The sequence below is a fragment of the Salmo salar genome, chromosome ssa11 (genome assembly GCF_905237065.1).
Source record: "Salmo salar chromosome ssa11, Ssal_v3.1, whole genome shotgun sequence".
NCBI lineage: Eukaryota > Metazoa > Chordata > Actinopteri > Salmoniformes > Salmonidae > Salmo > Salmo salar.
The window spans coordinates 94,777,134-94,798,665 of record NC_059452.1 but is presented as its reverse complement, the minus strand read 5'-3'; the positions used below and the strand labels follow the sequence as shown (position 1 = coordinate 94,798,665).

General features: G+C 50.8%; 1 protein-coding gene across 1 annotated transcript; it reads left to right on the top strand.

Moving 5' to 3' along the window:
* Window positions 1–750: 750 nt before the first annotated feature.
* Window positions 751–21,466, top strand: LOC106563710 (equilibrative nucleoside transporter 2). The gene is given in 13 exon segments (XM_045688896.1): window positions 751–918; window positions 3,796–3,843; window positions 4,104–4,185; window positions 9,462–9,736; window positions 9,835–9,974; window positions 17,053–17,187; window positions 17,288–17,423; window positions 17,494–17,546; window positions 19,941–20,134; window positions 20,237–20,342; window positions 20,526–20,611; window positions 20,728–20,927; window positions 21,091–21,466. Coding segments are annotated over 12 exon segments (1,557 nt in total). The 5' UTR covers window positions 751–918; window positions 3,796–3,811; the 3' UTR covers window positions 21,209–21,466.
* The last annotated feature ends 66 nt before the right edge of the window (window positions 21,467–21,532 follow it).

The window sequence follows — 21,532 nt, the reverse complement described above, 5'->3', positions numbered from 1 at the left end:
TCCTGTTGCTGCAGGATTATTTTCCTGCAATAGCAAACTGTCTCAAATTAAGACCCTACATCTGTATTTCAGATTTTTGTTTTTGAACATGGTCATTGCATGGCCTTTGAAGTGTTTTGGTCACAGGCCAGTTCACTCTTTGTGAACCCATATTCTCCTTCTTGATAAGTGGTATTAGCATATACAAAACACAAATGGAGCCGGTGTTTCTAATAAGGAACGAGAGCTTGCTGGTTAGAATAGTATATGTTGAATGATGCAGGATAAGCCAAAATCATGCATCTTGTATGGGAAATTCCATGCTACAAATACACACTGGTCTTGGGACTTTGTCTTGAAAACTGTGGGCCTATCTGCCATGTAGGACTACTGTGGAAATTGTGCTGTTATTTACTGCTTTGTTTACCTAGAATACCACACCTCAGTCCCCACTGGGATAAATAAACCTATTATATAATAACATTACAGCATGTATTTCCAGTCAAACGACCAGACAGCCCCCTTGTGGCCATGATATTCAGGTGCGCCATCAAATATGAATTTTTCTCCCTGTCTTTATTATCATGAAATGGGCTAAATTGACCTTTCGTCGTTCAATAACGTAAACTGTGAAGTTTGACCAAATTGACTTGAAATCAATCCTGTATTATAGCAACAATGTGTTGCCTTTGAAAAGCCTATTGTCATGGCGTCATTTAGGCTGCAATAGATTGCTATGTTCCGCGCGCCAAACCGCTCCCAGCCAATAGGCGCTCTCTGGGCAGCCTAGCAACGATAACTGGCTTTTAGGAACAGGTACATTCGCGTCAACATTTAAACACAGTCGCCTTCACTTCATTGAGTGCGTTCTGTGAGCCTCGCTTTTGACAAAGGAGATAGCCTACTATATATAAACTGCTACACAATTCGACTAACTGGGTGAGTTTAATGTTGAAAACAAATTGCTATTATTTAGTGTATTTCTTTGCTGTGGATTTGTTTTTGCATAGTGATGTGCATAGCCTAAACTGAAAGCACAGCTCACACATCTTAATAACTACTGGCTACTCAGAAATATTTCAAATAGCTTCGTGTGAGTCAGAAATGAATATGAGTTTTTTAGGGTTTTTTAATCGTCTCGCTTCAGGGCACTTATTCTATGACCGTCTCTTCAGCTGCTAGCCTGTTGCTTGACTTTTAAAGAAGATAGTCCACATTTCAATTGCCTAACATTAGCTGTATTGTTGAATGTGTTACATGTTTTAACTGATAGAATAATCCAAATGAATAGCCTACATGAATTTGCCGCCAAACATTGCAGGCAAATCAAACATCTGTTCAATAGAGTGACAGTAAATTACGTGCCTATAACTACCGGAAGAAGGAAGTGACTAAGAAGGAAGTGTCTGGTGTAGCCACGTGCAAACGAGTCCGATCCTCACGTGCTGTCTGTTCTACGATCAGAGACACCGGTCCAAGGATTTAGAAATACACATCAATATATAAATAAGATCAACTAGAATTTCAATTTGAAGCAGAAGGCAGGTGTGTGAGCACCCCGTGGTTTAGTACATCGGGAAGGATCTAATTAATGATTAGATGTAGCGCGTTAGAATTAATGCTACATACTGTAACCCAATGTTACAGTAATGGAAAAGGTTATGCTTTATGTCTGGTTAATAAAACAGTCCTATATGCATGTTGAAATGTTGTATAGGTCTAACACCCTGTATAAAAATACCCATATACCCTCTAAGTTTGTCACTGAATACTTAGTGTCTGTGTTTAGAAGTGAAGTGGTAACAGACTTTCGCCATCTGGCTCATTCAAGACATAGCCTTGTCTATACTGAACTACTGGCTTCTGAACATGGTAGAAGATGGTGAAGATCATTAATTACGCTGTAGCCTACAAATGATGGTGGGAGGGTATGGAGATGCTCGTCTCCCTTTAAGTTGTAGACTTAGAACGTGTGACAGGCTGAAATCACCAAGCACAAAAACATGACTTGATTTCAGATGTGATAAGATGACTGATATCTAACCTTTGTGGAATTAAAATACACTGCTCAAAAAAATTAAGGGAACACTAAAATAACATCCTAGATCTGAATGAATGAAATCATCTTATTAAATACTTTTTTCTTTACATAGTTGAATGTGCTGACAACAAAATCACACAAAAATAATCAATGGAAATCCAATTTATCAACCCATGGAGGTCTGGATTTGGAGTCACACTCAAAATTAAAGTGGAAAACCACACTACAGGCTGATCCAACTTTGATGTAATGTCCTTAAAACACTTCAAAATGAGGCTCAGTAGTGTGCGTGGCCTCCACGTGCCTGTATGACCGCCCTACAATGCCTGGGCATGCTCCTGATGAGGTGGCGGATGGTCTCCTGAGGGATCTCCTCCCAGACCTGGACTAAAGCATCCGCCAACTCCTGGACAGTCTGTGGTGCAACGTGGCGTTGGTGGATGGAGCGAGACATGATGTCCCAGATGTGCTCAATTGGATTCAGGTCTGGGGAACGGGCGGGCCAGTCCATAGCATCAATGCCTTCCTCTTGCAGGAACTGCTGACACACTCCAGCCACATGAGGTCTAGCATTGTTTTGCATTAGTAGGAACCCAGGGCCAACCGCACCAGCATATGGTCTCACAAGGGGTCTGAGGATCTCATCTCGGTACCTAATGGCAGTCAGGCTACATCTGGCGAGCACATGGAGGGCTGTGCGGCCCCCCAAAGAAATGCACCCCACACCATGACTGACCCACCGCCAAACCGGTCATGCTGGAGTATGTTGCAGGCAGCAGAACGTTCTCGACGGCGTCTCCAGACTCTGTCACGTCTGTCACATGTGCTCAGTGTGAACCTGCTTTCATCTGTGAAGAGCACAGGGCGCTAGTGGCGAATTTGCCAATCTTGGTGTTCTCTGGAAAATGCCAAACGTCCTGCACGGTGTTGGGCTGTAAGCACAACCCCCACCTGTGGACGTCGGGCCCTCATACCACCCTCATGGAGTCTGTTTCTGACCGTTTGAGCAGACACATGCACATTTGTGGCTTGCTGGAGGTCATTTTGCAGGGCTCTGGCAGTGCTTCTCCTGCTCCTCCTTGCACAAAGGCGGAGGTAGCGGTCCTGCTGCTGGGTTGTTGCCCTCCTACGGCCTCCTCCACGTCTCCTGATGTACTGGCCTGTCTCCTGGTAGCGCCTCCATGCTCTGGACACTACGCTGACAGACACAGCAAACCTTCTTGCTACAGCTCGCATTGATGTGCCATCCTGGATGAGCTGCACTACCTGAGCCACTTGTGTGGGTTGTAGACTCCGTCTCATGCTACCACTAGAGTGAAAGCACCGCCAGCATTCAAAAGTGACCAAAACATCAGCCAGGAAGCATAGGAGCTGAGAAGTGGTCTGTGGTCACCACCTGCAGAACCACTCCTTTATTGGGGGTGTCTTGCTAATTGCCTATAATTTCCACCTGTTGTCTATTCCATTTGCACAACAGCATGTGAAATTTGTCAATCAGTGTTGCTTCCTAAGTGGACAGTTTGATTTCACAGAAGTGTGATTGACTTGGAGTTACATTGTGTTGTTTAAGTGTTCCCTTTATTTTTTTGAGCAGTGTAGTATTATAATGAAATCAGGGGGGAAATCAGATTATTGTTATCACCATATTTAGTAGAGGGGATTTGTGTTTTTTTTTATCAGTTATCAACATGGATGAAAGAGTCCTGAATCAACACACCAGTATTTCAAGGAGAGACACGTTCTGAAGCTATCCTCTGTCCCTTGTTTGTATACAGACCCAAGAGTACCAGGATGACAACCCAGAAGAGTGCCCCAGTGGACCGGTGAGTTACTCACTTTTCATTGGTTGGATCATCTGAGACAAAAACCTGTAGGAAGCAGCTTTCACAAACTTCCTCACTCACTTTCCCTATTATCTCAGCACTGGATGGCGATCAGAGAAGAAATGACATGGTATATTGGTAATTACTCAGTAATAATAACCTAGGAATTACTTGTTTCTTTGGGATTCATTACATTAAGCACCACTAGGTAGTGAGTGTGTTGTAGGAGCGGTTGTGATGTGGCATGTGTCCCCCAACAGAGGCTGTGCTGTGGCCGTCATCATCTTCATGCTGGGACTGGGCACACTGCTGCCATGGAACTTCTTCATCACCGCCACTGAGGTACCACAACTTCTCTGTCACACCCACACAGCATCACTGCCACTGAGGTAGCACAACAACTTCTCTGTCACACCCACCCACCCACACAGCATCACTGCCATGGAGGTACCACAGCTTCTCTATCACACCCACCCACCCACACAGCATCACTGCCATGGAGGTACCACAGCTTCTCTATCACACCCACCCACCCACACAGCATCACTGCCACTGAGGTAGCACAACTTCTCTGTCACACCCACACAGCATCACTGCCACTGAGGTACCACAGCTTCCCTGTCACACCCACACAGCATCACTGCCACGGAGGTACCACAGCTTCCCTGTCACACCCACACAGCATCACTGCCACGGAGGTACCACAGCTTCCCTGTCACACCCACACAGCATCACTGCCACGGAGGTACCACAGCTTCCCTGTCACACCCACACAGCATCACTGCCACGGAGGTACCACAGCTTCCCTGTCACACCCACACAGCATCACTGCCACGGAGGTACCACAGCTTCCCTGTCACACCCACACAGCATCACTGCCACGGAGGTACCACAGCTTCCCTGTCACACCCACACAGCATCACTGCCACGGAGGTACCACAGCTTCCCTGTCACACCCACACAGCATCACTGCCACGGAGGTACCACAGCTTCCCTGTCACACCCACACAGCATCACTGCCACGGAGGTACCACAGCTTCCCTGTCACACCCACACAGCATCACTGCCACAGAGGTACGACAGCTTCCCTGTCACACCCACACAGCATCACTGCCACAGAGGTACCACAGCTTCTCTGTCACACAGCATCACTGCCACTGAGGTACCACAGCTTCTCTGTCACACCCACGCAGCATCACTGCCACAGAGGTACCACAGCTTCCCTGTCACACCCACGCAGCATCACTGCCACGGAGGTACCACAGCTTCCCTGTCACACCCACGCAGCATCACTGCCACGGAGGTACCACAGCTTCCCTGTCACACCCACGCAGCATCACTGCCACGGAGGTACCACAGCTTCCCTGTCACACCCACACAGCATCACTGCCACGGAGGTACCACAGCTTCCCTGTCACACCCACACAGCATCACTGCCACGGATGTACCACAGCTTCCCTGTCACACCCACACAGCATCACTGCCACGGAGGTACCACAGCTTCCCTGTCACACCCACACAGCATCACTGCCACGGAGGTACCACAGCTTCCCTGTCACACCCACACAGCATCACTGCCACAGAGGTACCACAGCTTCCCTGTCACACCCACACAGCATCACTGCCACAGAGGTACCACAGCTTCTCTGTCACACAGCATCACTGCCACTGAGGTACCACAGCTTCCCTGTCACACCCACGCAGCATCACTGCCACAGAGGTACCACAGCTTCCCTGTCACACCCACGCAGCATCACTGCCACAGAGGTACCACAGCTTCCCTGTCACATCCACACAGCATCACTGCCACGGAGGTACCACAGCTTCTCTGTCACACCCACCCAGCATCACTGCCACGGAGGTACCACAGCTTCTCTGTCACACCCACCCAGCATCACTGCCACAGAGGTACCACAGCTTCTCTGTCACACAGCATCACTGCCACTGAGGTACCACAGCTTCCCTGTCACACCCACACAGCATCACTGCCACAGAGGTACCACAGCTTCCCTGTCACACCCACCCAGCATCACTGCCACAGAGGTACCACAGCTTCTCTGTCACACAGCATCACTGCCACGGAGGTACCACAGCTTCTCTGTCACACCCACACAGCATCACTGCCACTGAGGTACCACAGCTTCTCTGTCACACAGCATCACTGCCACAGAGGTACCACAGCTTCTCTGTCACACCCACACAGCATCACTGCCACTGAGGTACCACAGCTTCCCTGTCACACCCACACAGCATCACTGCCACGGAGGTACCACAGCTTCCCTGTCACACCCACACAGCATCACTGCCACGGAGGTACCACAGCTTCCCTGTCACACCCACACAGCATCACTGCCACGGAGGTACCACAGCTTCCCTGTCACACCCACACAGCATCACTGCCACAGAGGTACCACAGCTTCCCTGTCACACCCACACAGCATCACTGCCACAGAGGTACCACAGCTTCTCTGTCACACAGCATCACTGCCACTGAGGTACCACAGCTTCCCTGTCACACCCACGCAGCATCACTGCCACAGAGGTACCACAGCTTCCCTGTCACACCCACGCAGCATCACTGCCACAGAGGTACCACAGCTTCCCTGTCACATCCACACAGCATCAGTGCCACGGAGGTACCACAGCTTCTCTGTCACACCCACCCAGCATCACTGCCACGGAGGTACCACAGCTTCTCTGTCACACCCACCCAGCATCACTGCCATGGAGGTACCACAGCTTCTCTGTCACACAGCATCACTGCCACAGAGGTACCACAGCTTCTCTGTCACACAGCATCACTGCCACTGAGGTACCACAGCTTCCCTGTCACACCCACACAGCATCACTGCCACAGAGGTACCACAGCTTCCCTGTCACACCCACCCAGCATCACTGCCACAGAGGTACCACAGCTTCTCTGTCACACAGCATCACTGCCACGGAGGTACCACAGCTTCTCTGTCACACCCACACAGCATCACTGCCACTGAGGTACCACAGCTTCTCTGTCACACAGCATCACTGCCACGGAGGTACCACAGCTTCCCTGTCACACCCACGCAGCATCACTGCCACAGAGGTACCACAGCTTCCCTGTCACACCCACGCAGCATCACTGCCACGGAGGTACCACAGCTTCCCTGTCACACCCACACAGCATCACTGCCACGGAGGTACCACAGCTTCCCTGTCACACCCACACAGCATCACTGCCACGGAGGTACCACAGCTTCCCTGTCACACCCACACAGCATCACTGCCACGGAGGTACCACAGCTTCCCTGTCACACCCACACAGCATCACTGCCACGGAGGTACCACAGCTTCCCTGTCACACCCACACAGCATCACTGCCACGGAGGTACCACAGCTTCCCTGTCACACCCACACAGCATCACTGCCACAGAGGTACCACAGCTTCCCTGTCACACCCACACAGCATCACTGCCACAGAGGTACCACAGCTTCCCTGTCACACCCACACAGCATCACTGCCACAGAGGTACCACAGCTTCTCTGTCACACAGCATCACTGCCACTGAGGTACCACAGCTTCCCTGTCACACCCACGCAGCATCACTGCCACAGAGGTACCACAGCTTCCCTGTCACACCCACGCAGCATCACTGCCACAGAGGTACCACAGCTTCCCTGTCACACCCACCCAGCATCACTGCCACGGAGGTACCACAGCTTCTCTGTCACACCCACCCAGCATCACTGCCACGGAGGTACCACAGCTTCTCTGTCACACCCACCCAGCATCACTGCCATGGAGGTACCACAGCTTCTCTGTCACACAGCATCACTGCCACAGAGGTACCACAGCTTCTCTGTCACACAGCATCACTGCCACTGAGGTACCACAGCTTCCCTGTCACACCCACACAGCATCACTGCCACAGAGGTACCACAGCTTCCCTGTCACACCCACCCAGCATCACTGCCACAGAGGTACCACAGCTTCTCTGTCACACAGCATCACTGCCACGGAGGTACCACAGCTTCTCTGTCACACCCACACAGCATCACTGCCACTGAGGTACCACAGCTTCTCTGTCACACAGCATCACTGCCACAGAGGTACCACAGCTTCTCTGTCACACCCACACAGCATCACTGCCACTGAGGTACCACAGCTTCTCTGTCACACAGCATCACTGCCACAGAGGTACCACAGCTTCTCTGTCACACCCACACAGCATCACTGCCACTGAGGTACCACAGCTTCTCTGTCACACAGCATCACTGCCACAGAGGTACCACAGCTTCCCTGTCACACCCACGCAGCATCACTGCCACGGAGGTACCACAGCTTCCCTGTCACACCCACACAGCATCACTGCCACGGAGGTACCACAGCTTCCCTGTCACACCCACACAGCATCACTGCCACGGAGGTACCACAGCTTCCCTGTCACACCCACACAGCATCACTGCCACGGAGGTACCACAGCTTCCCTGTCACACCCACACAGCATCACTGCCACGGAGGTACCACAGCTTCCCTGTCACACCCACACAGCATCACTGCCACGGAGGTACCACAGCTTCCCTGTCACACCCACACAGCATCACTGCCACAGAGGTACCACAGCTTCCCTGTCACACCCACACAGCATCACTGCCACAGAGGTACCACAGCTTCTCTGTCACACAGCATCACTGCCACTGAGGTACCACAGCTTCCCTGTCACACCCACGCAGCATCACTGCCACAGAGGTACCACAGCTTCCCTGTCACACCCACGCAGCATCACTGCCACAGAGGTACCACAGCTTCCCTGTCACATCCACACAGCATCACTGCCACGGAGGTACCACAGCTTCTCTGTCACACCCACCCAGCATCACTGCCACGGAGGTACCACAGCTTCTCTGTCACACCCACCCAGCATCACTGCCACGGAGGTACCACAGCTTCTCTGTCACACCCACCCAGCATCACTGCCATGGAGGTACCACAGCTTCTCTGTCACACAGCATCACTGCCACAGAGGTACCACAGCTTCTCTGTCACACAGCATCACTGCCACTGAGGTACCACAGCTTCCCTGTCACACCCACACAGCATCACTGCCACAGAGGTACCACAGCTTCCCTGTCACACCCACCCAGCATCACTGCCACAGAGGTACCACAGCTTCTCTGTCACACAGCATCACTGCCACGGAGGTACCACAGCTTCTCTGTCACACCCACACAGCATCACTGCCACTGAGGTACCACAGCTTCTCTGTCACACAGCATCACTGCCACAGAGGTACCACAGCTTCTCTGTCACACCCACACAGCATCACTGCCACTGAGGTACCACAGCTTCTCTGTCACACAGCATCACTGCCACAGAGGTACCACAGCTTCTCTGTCACACCCACACAGCATCACTGCCACTGAGGTACCACAGCTTCTCTGTCACACAGCATCACTACCACAGAGGTACCACAGCTTCTCTACCTTATCACAACCTGTCACACAGATTCACAACAAAAATCTGAACTGATTGACATGGATGAATATTACACATTCAGGCAATACTGTCTAATATTAGTTTGCTCTGTGATGAGAGTAGGGGGCTTGTGTCACCTATGTTCTCCCATTGTTTTCTGCTGAAGTATTTTGACGACCGCCTCAAAGGGACCGCGTTAAGTAACGGAACCACCCCGGTTACTAACGGAACCACCCCGGTTACTAACGGAACCACCCCGGGTTACTAACGGAACCACCCCGGGTTACTAACGGAACCACCCCGGGTTACTAACGGAACCACCCCGGTTACTAACGGAACCACCCCGGTTACTAAAGACTACAAGTTTGCCAGCTGGATGACTCTTCTAGCCCAGTTACCCCTGCTCCTCTTCACCCTGGCCAACTCCTTCCTGTATCAGCGGTGAGCAACATACTACAGGGTTCTACGTGTGTTACTGTTGATTCCACCTCTATAGTGTAGTGGTCTAACTCAACCTTCTTTTTCCTGTGTGGCAGTAGTATCAAAGAGAAGGTCCGGATTGCTGTCAGTATGGTCTCCATCCTCTTCCTCTTCCTCCTCACTGCCATCATGGTCAAGGTGCCCATGCAGCCCCACAGCTTCTTCTCTATCACCATGGCAACTATCTGGTTCATCAACTGTGAGTTGGTTCCCACCTGTCTTCATGTCTATGGGTCCGGTTGCATATAATGTAATTAGTAATCATATACAGTACCGTTCAAAAGTTTGGGCTCACTTATAAATGTCCTTGTTTTTGAAAGAAAAGCAAACATTTTTGTCCATTAAAGTAACATCAAATTGATCAGAAATGCAGTGTAGACACTTGCAAAACCCCAGTCTCAACGTCAACAGTGAAGAGGAGACTCCGGGATGCTGTCCTTCTAGGCAGAGTTGCAAAGAAAAATCCATATATCAGACTGGCCAATAAAAATAAAAGATTAAGATGGGCAAAAGAACACAAACACTGGAAAGAGTAGCTCTGCCTAGAAGGCCAGCGTCCTGGAGTCGCCTCTTCACTGTTGACGTTGAGACTGGTGTTTTGCGGGTACTATTTAATAAAGCTGCCAGTTGAGGACTTGTGAGGCGTCTGTTTCTCAAACTTTCTCAGTTATGCACCAGGGCCTCCCACTCCTCTTTCTATTCTGGTTAGACCCAGTTTGCGCTGTTCTGTGAAAGGAGTAGTACACAGCGTTGTACGAGATCTTCAGTTTCTTGGCAATTTCTCGCATGGAATAGCCTTCATTTCTCAGAACAAGAATAGACTGACGCGTTTCAGAAGGAAGTTCTTTGTTTCTGGCCATTTTGAGCCTGTAATCGAACCCACAAATGCTGATGCTCCAGATACTCAACTAGTCTAAAGAAGGCCAGTTGTATTGCTTCTTTAATCGGAACAACAGTTATCAGGTTTGCTAACATAATTGCAAAAGGGTTTTCTATTGCTCAATTAGCCTTTTTAAAATGATAAACTTGGATTATCTAACACAACGTGCCATTGGAACACAGGAGTGATGGTTGATGATAATGGGCCTCTGTACGCCTATGTAGATATTCCATATTGTAGCCGTTTCCAGCTACAATAGTCATTTACAACATTAACAATGTCTACACTGTATTCCTGATCAATTTGATGTTATTTTAATGGAGAAAAAAATGTGCTTTTCTTTCCAAAACAAGGACATTTCTAAGTGAGCCCAAACTTTTGAACGGTAGTGTAAGTAGTAGCATCATTGTTTTGACTGTTTTACCTGATGAAAATGTGTTCCGAGGAGATTTCATGTGTAAATACACTAATTTCTCACACATCCCCTCTCTCTCTCTCTCACACATCCCCTCTCTCTCTCTCTCTCTCTCTCTCTCTCTCACACATCCCCTCTCTCTCTCTCTCACACATCCCCTCTCTCTCTCACACACATCCCTTCTCTCTCTCTCTCTCACATCCCCTCTCTCTCTCTCTCACACACATCCCCTCTCTCTCTCTCTCACACACATCCCCTCTCTCTCTCTCTCACACACATCCCCTCTCTCTCTCTCACACATCCCCTCTCTCTCTCTCTCACACATCCCCTCTCTCTCTCTCACACATCCCCTCTCTCTCTCTCACACATCCCTTCTCTCTCTCTCACACATCCTCCTCTCTCTCTCTCACACATCCCCCCTATCTCTCTCTCTCTCTCTCACACATCCCCCCTCTCTCTCACACAATCCCCCCTCTCTCTCACACATCCTCTCTCTCTCGCACACATCCCCTCTCTCTCTCACACATCCCCCTCTCTCTCACACATCCCCCCTCTCTCTCACACATCCCCCCCTCTCTCTCACACATCCCCCCCTCTCTCTCACACATCCCCCTCTCTCTCTCTCACACATCCCCCTCTCTCTCTCTCACACATCCCCCCTCTCTCTCTCTCACACATCCCCCTCTCTCTCTCTCACACATCCTCTCTCTCTCTCACACATCCTCTCTCTCTCACACATCCCTCTCTCTCTCACACATCCTCTCTCTCTCTCACACATCCTCTCTCTCTCTCACATCCCCCCCCTCTCTCTCTCACACATCCCCCCCTCTCTCTCTCTCACACATCCCCCTCTCTCTCTCTCACACATCCCCCTCTCTCTCTCACACATCCCCCCCTCTCTCTCACACATCCCCCCTCTCTTTCTCTCACACATCCCCCCTCTCTTTCTCTCACACATCCCCCCTCTCTTTCTCTCTCACATCCCCCCCCTCTCTTTCTCTCTCTCTCACACATCCCCCCTCTTTCTCTCTCACACATCCCCCCTCTCTCTCTCTCACACATCCCCCCTCTCTCTCTCTCACACATCCCCCTCTCTCTCTCTCTCTCACACATCCCCCTCTCTCTCTCTCTCTCACACATCCCCCCTCTCTCTCTCTCTCTCACACATCCCCCCTCTCTCTCTCTCACACATCCCTCTCTCTCTCTCTCTCACACATCCCCCCTCTCTCACACATCCCCCCTCTCTCTCACACATCCCCTCTCTCTCACACATCCCCTCTCTCTCTCTCACATCCCCTCTCTCTCTCTCACACATCCCCCTCTCTCTCTCTCTCACACATCCCCCTCTCTCTCTCTCTCACACATCCCCCTCTCTCTCTCTCTCTCACACATCCCCCCTCTCTCTCTCTCTCACACATCCCCCTCTCTCCCTCTCTCTCACACATCCTCTCTCTCTCGCACACATCCCCTCTCTCTCGCACACATCCCCTCTCTCTCGCACACATCCCCCTCTCTCTCTCACACATCCCCCCTCTCTCTCTCTCACACATCCCCCCCTCTCTCTCTCTCACACATCCCCCTCTCTCTCTCTCTCTCTCTCCACATCCCCCCCTCTCTCTCTCTCTACACATCCTCTCTCTCTCTACACATCCCCCCTCTCTCTCTCTCACACATCCTCTCTCTCTCTCACACATCCCCCTCTCTCTCTCTCACACATCCTCTCTCTCACACATCCCCCCTCTCTCTCTCTCACACATCCCCCCTTCTCTCTCTCTCACACATCCCCCTCTCTCTCTCTCTCTCTCTCTCACACATCCCCCCTCATTCTCTCTCACACATCCCCCCCTCTCTCTCTCTCACACATCCCCCCTCTCTCTCTCTCACATCCCCCTCTCTCTCTCTCACACATCCCCCCCTCTCTCTCTCACACATCCCCCCTCTCTCTCTCTCTCACACATCCCCCCCTCTCTCTCTCTCTCACACATCCCCCCCTCTCTCTCTCTCTCTCACACATCCCCCCCTTCTCTCTCTCTCTCTCTCTCACACATCCCCCCTTCTCTCTCTCTCACACATCCCCCTCTCTCACACATCCCCCCTCTCTCTCACACATCCCCTCTCTCTCACACATCCCCTCTCTCTCTCACACATCCCCTCTCTCTCTCTCACACATCCCCTCTCTCTCTCTCACACATCCCCTCTCTCTCTCTCACACATCCCCTCTCTCTCTCTCACACATCCCCTCTCTCTCTCTCACACATCCCCCTCTCTCTCTCTCACACATCCCCCTCTCTCTCTCTCACACATCCCCCTCTCTCTCTCACACATCCCCCCTCTCTCTCTCTCTCACACATCCCCCTCTCTCTCACACATCCTCTCTCTCTCGCACATCCCCTCTCTCTCTCACACATCCCCCTCTCTCTCTCTCACACATCCCCCCTCTCTCTCTCACACATCCCCCTCTCTCTCTCTCACACATCCCCCCCTCTCTCTCTCACACATCCCCCTCTCTCTCTCTCACACATCCCCCTCTCTCTCTCTCACACATCCCCCCCTCTCTCTCTCTCACACATCCCCCTCTCTCTCTCTCACACATCCCCCCTCTCTCTCTCTCTCTCTCACACATCCCCCTCTCTCTCTCTCTCTCTCACACATCCCCCTCTCTCTCTCTCTCACACATCCTCTCTCTCTCTCACACATCCTCTCTCTCTCTCACATCCTCTCTCTCTCTCACACATCCTCTCTCTCTCTCACACATCCCCCCTTCTCTCTCTCTCTCTCACACATGCCCCCTCTCTCTCTCTCTCTCACACATCCCCCTCTCTCTCTCTCTCACACATCCTCTCTCTCACACATCCCCCTCTCTCTCTCTCACACATCCCCCCTCTCTCTCTCTCTCACACATCCCCCTCTCTCTCTCTCTCTCTCACACATCCCCCCCTCATTCTCTCTCACACATCCCCCCCTCTCTCTCTCTCTCACACATCCCCCCCTCTCTCTCTCTCACACATCCCCCTCTCTCTCTCTCTCACATCCCCCTCTCTCTCTCTCTCTCACACATCCCCCCTCTCTCTCTCTCTCTCTCACACATCCCCCCCTCTCTCTCTCTCTCACACATCCCCCCTCTCTCTCTCTCTCTCACACATCCCCCTTCTCTCTCTCTCTCTCTCACACATCCCCCCCTTCTCTCTCTCACACATCCCCCTCTCTCTCACACATCCTCTCTCTCTCACACATCCCCTCTCTCTCACACATCCCTCTCTCTCTCACACATCCCCTCTCTCTCTCTCACACATCCCCTCTCTCTCTCTCACACATCCCCTCTCTCTCTCTCACACATCCCCCTCTCTCTCTCTCACACATCCCCCTCTCTCTCTCACACATCCCCCTCTCTCTCTCTCACACATCCCCTCTCTCTCTCTCACACATCCCCTCTCTCTCTCTCTCACACATCCCCCCTCTCTCTCACACATCCTCTCTCTCTCGCACACATCCCCTCTCTCTCTCACACATCCCCCCTCTCTCTCTCTCACACATCCCCCCTCTCTCTCTCTCACACATCCCCCCTCTCTCTCTCTCACACATCCCCCCTCTCTCTCTCTCACACATCCCCCTCTCTCTCTCACACATCCCCCCTCTCTCTCTCTCACACATCCCCCTCTCTCTCTCACACATCCCCCTCTCTCTCTCTCTCTCACACATCCCCCTCTCTCTCTCTCTCTCTCACACATCCCCTCTCTCTCTCTCTCACACATCCTCTCTCTCTCTCACACATCCTCTCTCTCTCTCACACATCCTCTCTCTCTCTCACACATCCTCTCTCTCTCTCACACATCCTCTCTCTCTCTCACACATCCCCCCTCTCTCTCTCTCACACATCCTCTCTCTCTCACACATCCCCCCTCTCTCTCTCTCTCACACATCCTCTCTCTCACACATCCCCCTCTCTCTCTCTCTCACACATCCCCCCCTCTCTCTCTCTCACACATCCCCCTCTCTCTCTCTCTCTCTCTCACACATCCCCCCTCTCTCTCTCTCTCTCACACATCCCCCCTCTCTCTCTCTCTCACACATCCCCCCTCTCTCTCTCTCTCACACATCCCCCCCTCTCTCTCTCTCTCACACATCCCCCCTCTCTCTCTCTCTCTCACACATCCCCCCCTCTCTCTCTCTCTCTCACACATCCCCCTCTCTCTCTCTCTCTCACACATCCCCCTCTCTCTCTCTCTCTCACACATCCCCCTTCTCTCTCTCTCTCTCTCACACATCCCCCTCTCTCTCTCACACATCCCCCTCTCTCTCACACATCCCCTCTCTCTCACACATCCTCTCTCTCTCTCACACATCCCCTCTCTCTCACACATCCCTCTCTCTCTCTCACACATCCCCCTCTCTCTCTCTCACACATCCCCTCTCTCTCTCTCACACATCCCCTCTCTCTCTCTCACACATCCCCTCTCTCTCTCTCACACATCCCCCCTCTCTCTCTCTCTCACACATCCCCCTCTCTCTCTCTCTCTCACACATCCCCTCTCTCTCTCTCACACATCCTCTCTCTCTCACACATCCCCCTCTCTCTCTCACATCCTCTCTCTCTCACATCCCTCTCTCTCTCTCTCACACATCCCCCTCTCTCTCTCTCTCACACATCCCCCCCCTCTCTCTCTCTCTCACACATCCCCCCCCCTCTCTCTCTCTCACACATCCCCCCCTCTCTCTCTCTCTCTCACACATCCCCCTCTCTCTCTCTCTCTCTCACACATCCCCCTCTCTCTCTCTCTCTCTCACACATCCCCCCTCTCTCTCTCTCTCTCTCACACATCCCCCTCTCTCTCTCTCTCACACATCCCCCTCTCTCTCTCTCTCACACATCCTCTCTCTCTCTCTCTCACACATCCTCTCTCTCTCTCACACATCCTCTCTCTCTCTCACACATCCTCTCTCTCTCTCACACATCCTCTCTCTCTCACACATCCCCCCTCTCTCTCTCTCACACATCCTCTCTCTCTCTCACACATCCCCCCTCTCTCTCTCTCTCTCTCTCTCTCACACATGCCCCCTCTCTCTCTCTCTCTCTCACACATCCCCCTCTCTCTCTCTCTCTCTCTCACACATCCCCCTCTCTCTCTCTCTCTCTCACACATCCCCCTCTCTCTCTCTCTCTCTCTCACACATCCCCCCTCTCTCTCTCTCTCTCACACATCCCCCCCTCTCTCTCTCTCTCTCTCACACATCCCCCCCTCTCTCTCTCTCTCTCTCACACATCCCCCCTCTCTCTCTCTCTCTCTCACACATCCCCCCCTCTCTCTCTCTCTCTCTCACACATCCCCCCTCTCTCTCTCTCTCTCACACATCCCCCCCCTCTCTCTCTCTCTCTCTCACACATCCCCCCCTCTCTCTCTCTCTCACACATCCCCTCTCTCTCTCTCACACATCCTCTCTCTCTCTCACACATCCTCTCTCTCTCTCACACATCCTCTCTCTCTCTCACACATCCTCTCTCTCTCTCACACATCCTCTCTCTCTCACACATCCCCCTCTCTCTCTCTCACACATCCTCTCTCTCTCTCACACATCCCCCTCTCTCTCTCTCTCTCTCTCACACATCCCCTCTCTCTCTCTCTCACACACCCCCCTCTCTCACACATCCCACCCTCTCTCTCTCTCTCTCACACATCCCCCCCTCTCTCTCTCTCTCTCACACATCCTCTCTCTCTCTCACACATCCCCCCCTCTCTCTCTCTCACACATCCCCCTCTCTCTCTCTCTCTCTCTCTCACACATCCCCCCTTCTCTCTCTCTCTCTCACACATCCCCCCTCTCTCTCACACATCCCCCCCTCTCTCTCTCACACATGTCCCCCCCTCTCTCTCACACATCCCCCCTCTCTCTCACACATGTCCCCCCCTCTCTCTCACACATCCCCCCCCCTCTCTCTCACACCCCCCCCCCTCTCTCTCACACATCCCCTCTCTCTCTCTCTAGCTTTTGGAGCAGTGCTCCAGGGCAGTCTGTTTGGGCTGGTGGGTCTGCTCCCCCCGAGGTACAGCACATTGTTTATGAGTGGTCAGGGATTGGCAGGGATCTTTGCTGCCATGGCTAGTCTGTTCTCTATCCTCAGTGAGTATACATTTCCATACTTTCACCTCTAACTTGTTATTATGTAAATTGTGTTTTTATCCTGATTAATGCTGAGTTTCTCTACATTCTCTCTGTGTAGGTAAAGCAGACAAGGCCAGTGCTGCTCTTGGGTACTTCATAACCCCCTGTGTGGCAACACTGGTCACCTTGCTTAGCTACTTACTACTGCCACACCTGGTGAGTGGCTACAGCAGTTTCATGACAGGAGGACAACAGCCAGTTCAACTACTATTGCTTAGGATATTACAGAGGAATGTACTCATAAGATTTTCTGTTGTGTTCCAGGAGTTTGCCCAGTGACCAACCTGAGACCACAGACGAGCTTCTCAAGGGGGCCGGTGGGTTTCAACACTATCTTCCATCTGTTAACTAAGAGTATCTTAAATAATACATCAGTCTAATCCCCGCCCCCCAAAACATGCACTCCCTTTACCTACTAGCACTGGCTTCGCTTTACCTGCTAGCACTGGCTTGGCTTTACCTACTAGCACTGGCTTGGCTTTACCTACTAGCACTGGCTTGGCTTTACCTGCTAGCACTGGCTTGGCTTTACCTGCTAGCACTGGCTTTGCTTTACCTACTAGCACTGGCTTGGCTTTACCTACTAGCACTGGCTTGGCTTTACCTACTAGCACTGTCTTGGCTTTACCTGCTAGCACTGGCTTGGCTTTACCTGCTAGCACTGGCTTTGCTTTACCTACTAGCACTGGCTTGGCTTTACCTACTAGCACTGGCTTGGCTTTACCTACTAGCACTGGCTTGGCTTTACCTACTAGCACTGGCTTTGCTTTACCTGCTAGCACTGGCTTTGCTTTACCTGCTAGCACTGGCTTTGCTTTACCTGCTAGCACTGGCTTGGCTTTACCTACTAGCACTGGCTTGGCTTTACCTACTAGCACTGGCTTTGCTTTACCTGCTAGCACTGGCTTTGCTTTACCTGCTAGCACTGGCTTGGCTTTACCTGCTAGCACTGGCTTTGCTTTACCTGCTAGCACTGGCTTGGCTTTACCTGCTAGCACTGGCTTTGCTTTACCTGCTAGCACTGGCTTTGCTTTACCTGCTAGCACTGGCTTTGCTTTACCTGCTAGCACTGGCTTTGCTTTACCTGCTAGCACTGGCTTTGCTTTACCTGCTAGCACTGGCTTGGCTTTACCTGCTAGCACTGGCTTGGCTTTACCTGCTAGCACTGGCTTTGCTTTACCTGCTAGCACTGGCTTGGCTTTACCTGCTAGCACTGGCTTTGCTTTACCTGCTAGCACTGGCTTTGCTTTACCTGCTAGCACTGGCTTCGCTGATAACTACCTTATTGAGGAGAAATGTACTTACTACGACTGTGATGTGTTTGTCTCACCTAGCGATCTTAAGATGAATGCACTAACTGTAAGTTGCTCTGGATAAGAGCGTCTGTTAAATGGTTAAAACAGGGATGTCAAACTCATTCCACTGAGGGCCTAGTGTGCAGGTTTTTTCCTTTCAATGAAGACCTAGACAACCAGGGGAGGGGAGTTCTTTACTAATCAGTGACCTTAATTCATCAATCAAGTACAAGGGTGCAGTGAAAACCCGCAGACACTGCCCTTCGTGGAATGAGTTTGACACATGGACTAAAATGTAAACATTTAAAACTATTAACGGAGCTTCCCGAGTGGCGCAGGATGTCTTAACACCATACCCAAACCGTGCGTCCGCGTGCGCCATCGTGGGCAAATTGATTTTGTCCCCCCACACCAAACGCGATCACGACACACTCTAAACAAACTCTGAACCAATTATATTAATTTGGGGACAAGTCGAAAAGCATTAAACATTTATGTCAATTTAGCTAGCTAGCTTGCAGTTGCGAGCTAATTTATCCTGGTATATAAACATTGAGTTGTTATTTTACCTGAAATGCACAAGGTCCTCTACTCCGACAATTAATCCTCCTTCCGGGCTTTATCATCTTTGGACTTAATATGGCGATTAGCAATTAACTTTCATAAGGTGTATTACCACCACCGACCTCCATTCATCTTCCAGTCACCCAGGTGGGTATAACTAATGAGGAGATGGCGCGTGGGTATAACTAATGAGGAGATGGGAGAGGCAGGACTTGCAGCGCGTTCTGCGCCACAAACAGAAGCAACTTCTATTTTAGCGCCTGGCAACGCAGACGCCCGTTGGCACGCGCGAGCAGTGTGGGTGCAATGATGGAATAACATGTATGTGTAGATTTATTTTGCGTGCTCGAGCGGTGTGGTCAACATGTAAGGCACTGCATCGCAGTGCTAGACACGTCACTACAGATCCGGGTTTGATCCTGGGTTGTGTTGCAGCCGGCCGCGACCGGGGAACCCATGAGGTGGCGCACAATTGGCCCAGCGTCGTCTGGGTTAGGGGAGGGTTTGACCGGCCGGGATGTCCTTGTCCCATCGCGCTCTAGCAACTCCTTGTGGCGGGTGTACGGTGTTTCCGGGTTAAGCGAGCAGTGCGGCTTGGCAGGGTCGTGTTTCGGAGGACGCATGGCTCTTGACCTTCGCCTCTCCCAAGTCCGTACGGAAGTTGCAGCGATGTGACAAGACTGTAACTACCAATTGGATATCATGAAATTCGGGAGAAAAAAGGGGTAAAAAAATAATAAAAATAAATGATTAACAAATACCATATACCTTATAGAGGAGCTATTAATAATTAATTCATTTATGTGCAGTGATTTTCCTTAAAACAAAGTATTGTTACAGCCTAAAACTAAGTACTGACTATTTTCTCACTTCCTCTGAAAGACAAAGAAAAATTAGCGTTGGTCAATGGCGACCTAAATGGCTTCAACAATAAACCCATAATAACCAATGGTGATTTTGAGGCCAGTGGGACCAAAGAAGCCCTGTTCATGATGGAGCAGACTGACAGTCACACCAGGTCATCTGTCCTGGCAGTCTTCAAAAAGGTGCCTTGTCCTCCCTTTATCCCACTGTCATTCAAATCTCAATTCAAATACCATTCTTTTCTCAAACATTTCCCTAACATTTTGTTTGTTACTGTTGTACAGATTTGGGTGATGGCCCTTTGTGTGACATGTGTGCTGCTGGTCACACTGTCAGTTTTTCCTGCTGTCACAGTAAAAGTGAAGAGTGTGTATGGAAACAAGGAGTGGGGTGAGCAAACAGTTGGGATAATAATAATAGCCTAGTTATGTCCAGTTAAGACAGTTGTGGTTAAATAAACCAGAGAGGGCGTGGGATGTAACTTTTTTTAGCATGGCTGTGCTGCAGTCGTAAGCCGATTGGCAGTTTGCTATGCTGAACAAACTGGATTACAGCTGTATGTCTGTCTTTCAGACCAATACTTTCTCTGTGTCTGCTGCTTCATCGTCTTTAACGTCATGGACCTGATTGGCCGCAGTGTCACCTCTATGGTTCAGTGGGTGAGTGACGTCTGTCCCCTTCCTTTACTACCAGTAACTGCAATAAATAGCTGCTCCAATACCTCAAACATGTTTCTCCTGCCTAACAGTCTCTGTTTGTCTTTATCCATCCACAGCCCTCAAAGAGAAGCGGTCTGTTCCCTGTGCTTGTGGTGTCCCGTGTGGTCTTCATCCCTCTCATCATGCTGTGCAACATTGACAACCGCCAGTACCTGCCAGTCCTGTTCTCCCATGACATTGCCTTCCTTGTTATCATGACATTATTTGCCTTGTCCAATGGCTATTTAATTTGTCTCTGCATGTCTTACGCACCTCAGTGAGTCACCAAATTGATATCTACCTGAATTTATTTAACAGTTTAGTCAAATTGTTCCTTCTGCTGGTTTTGTTTAATTCAATGTAACTTGTTATTACGTTGTAGTAACAACTTGGGCAGTTTGTTCCACAGTATCTGACCTGTCCTCTGTTCTCTTCCCCAGGTTGGTGAGGACTAAAGACTGTGAGACAGCGGGGGCCTTGATGACCTTCTTCCTGGCTCTGGGTCTGGCTCTGTCTCTAGGGGCAGCGCTCTCTTTCCTCCTGAGGAACCTGCTCTAGAATATTTATGATTTACTCACTGAAGGGAAATAGATGAGACATCTTCCATAATGCCGACGCAAATGTATATGGATATTTAAAATGAAGTAAGGTTATTGTACACTGATCTACACTGAACAAAAATATCAACGCAACATGCAACAATTTCAAAGATATTACTGAGTTACAGTTCATATGAGGAAATCATTAGGCCCTAATCTATAGATTTCATATGACTGGGAATACAGATTTGCATCAGTTGGTCACAGATACCTCAACAACAAAAAAGGTGTGGGCATGGATCAGAAAACCAGTCAGTATCTGGTGTGACCACCATTTGCTTCA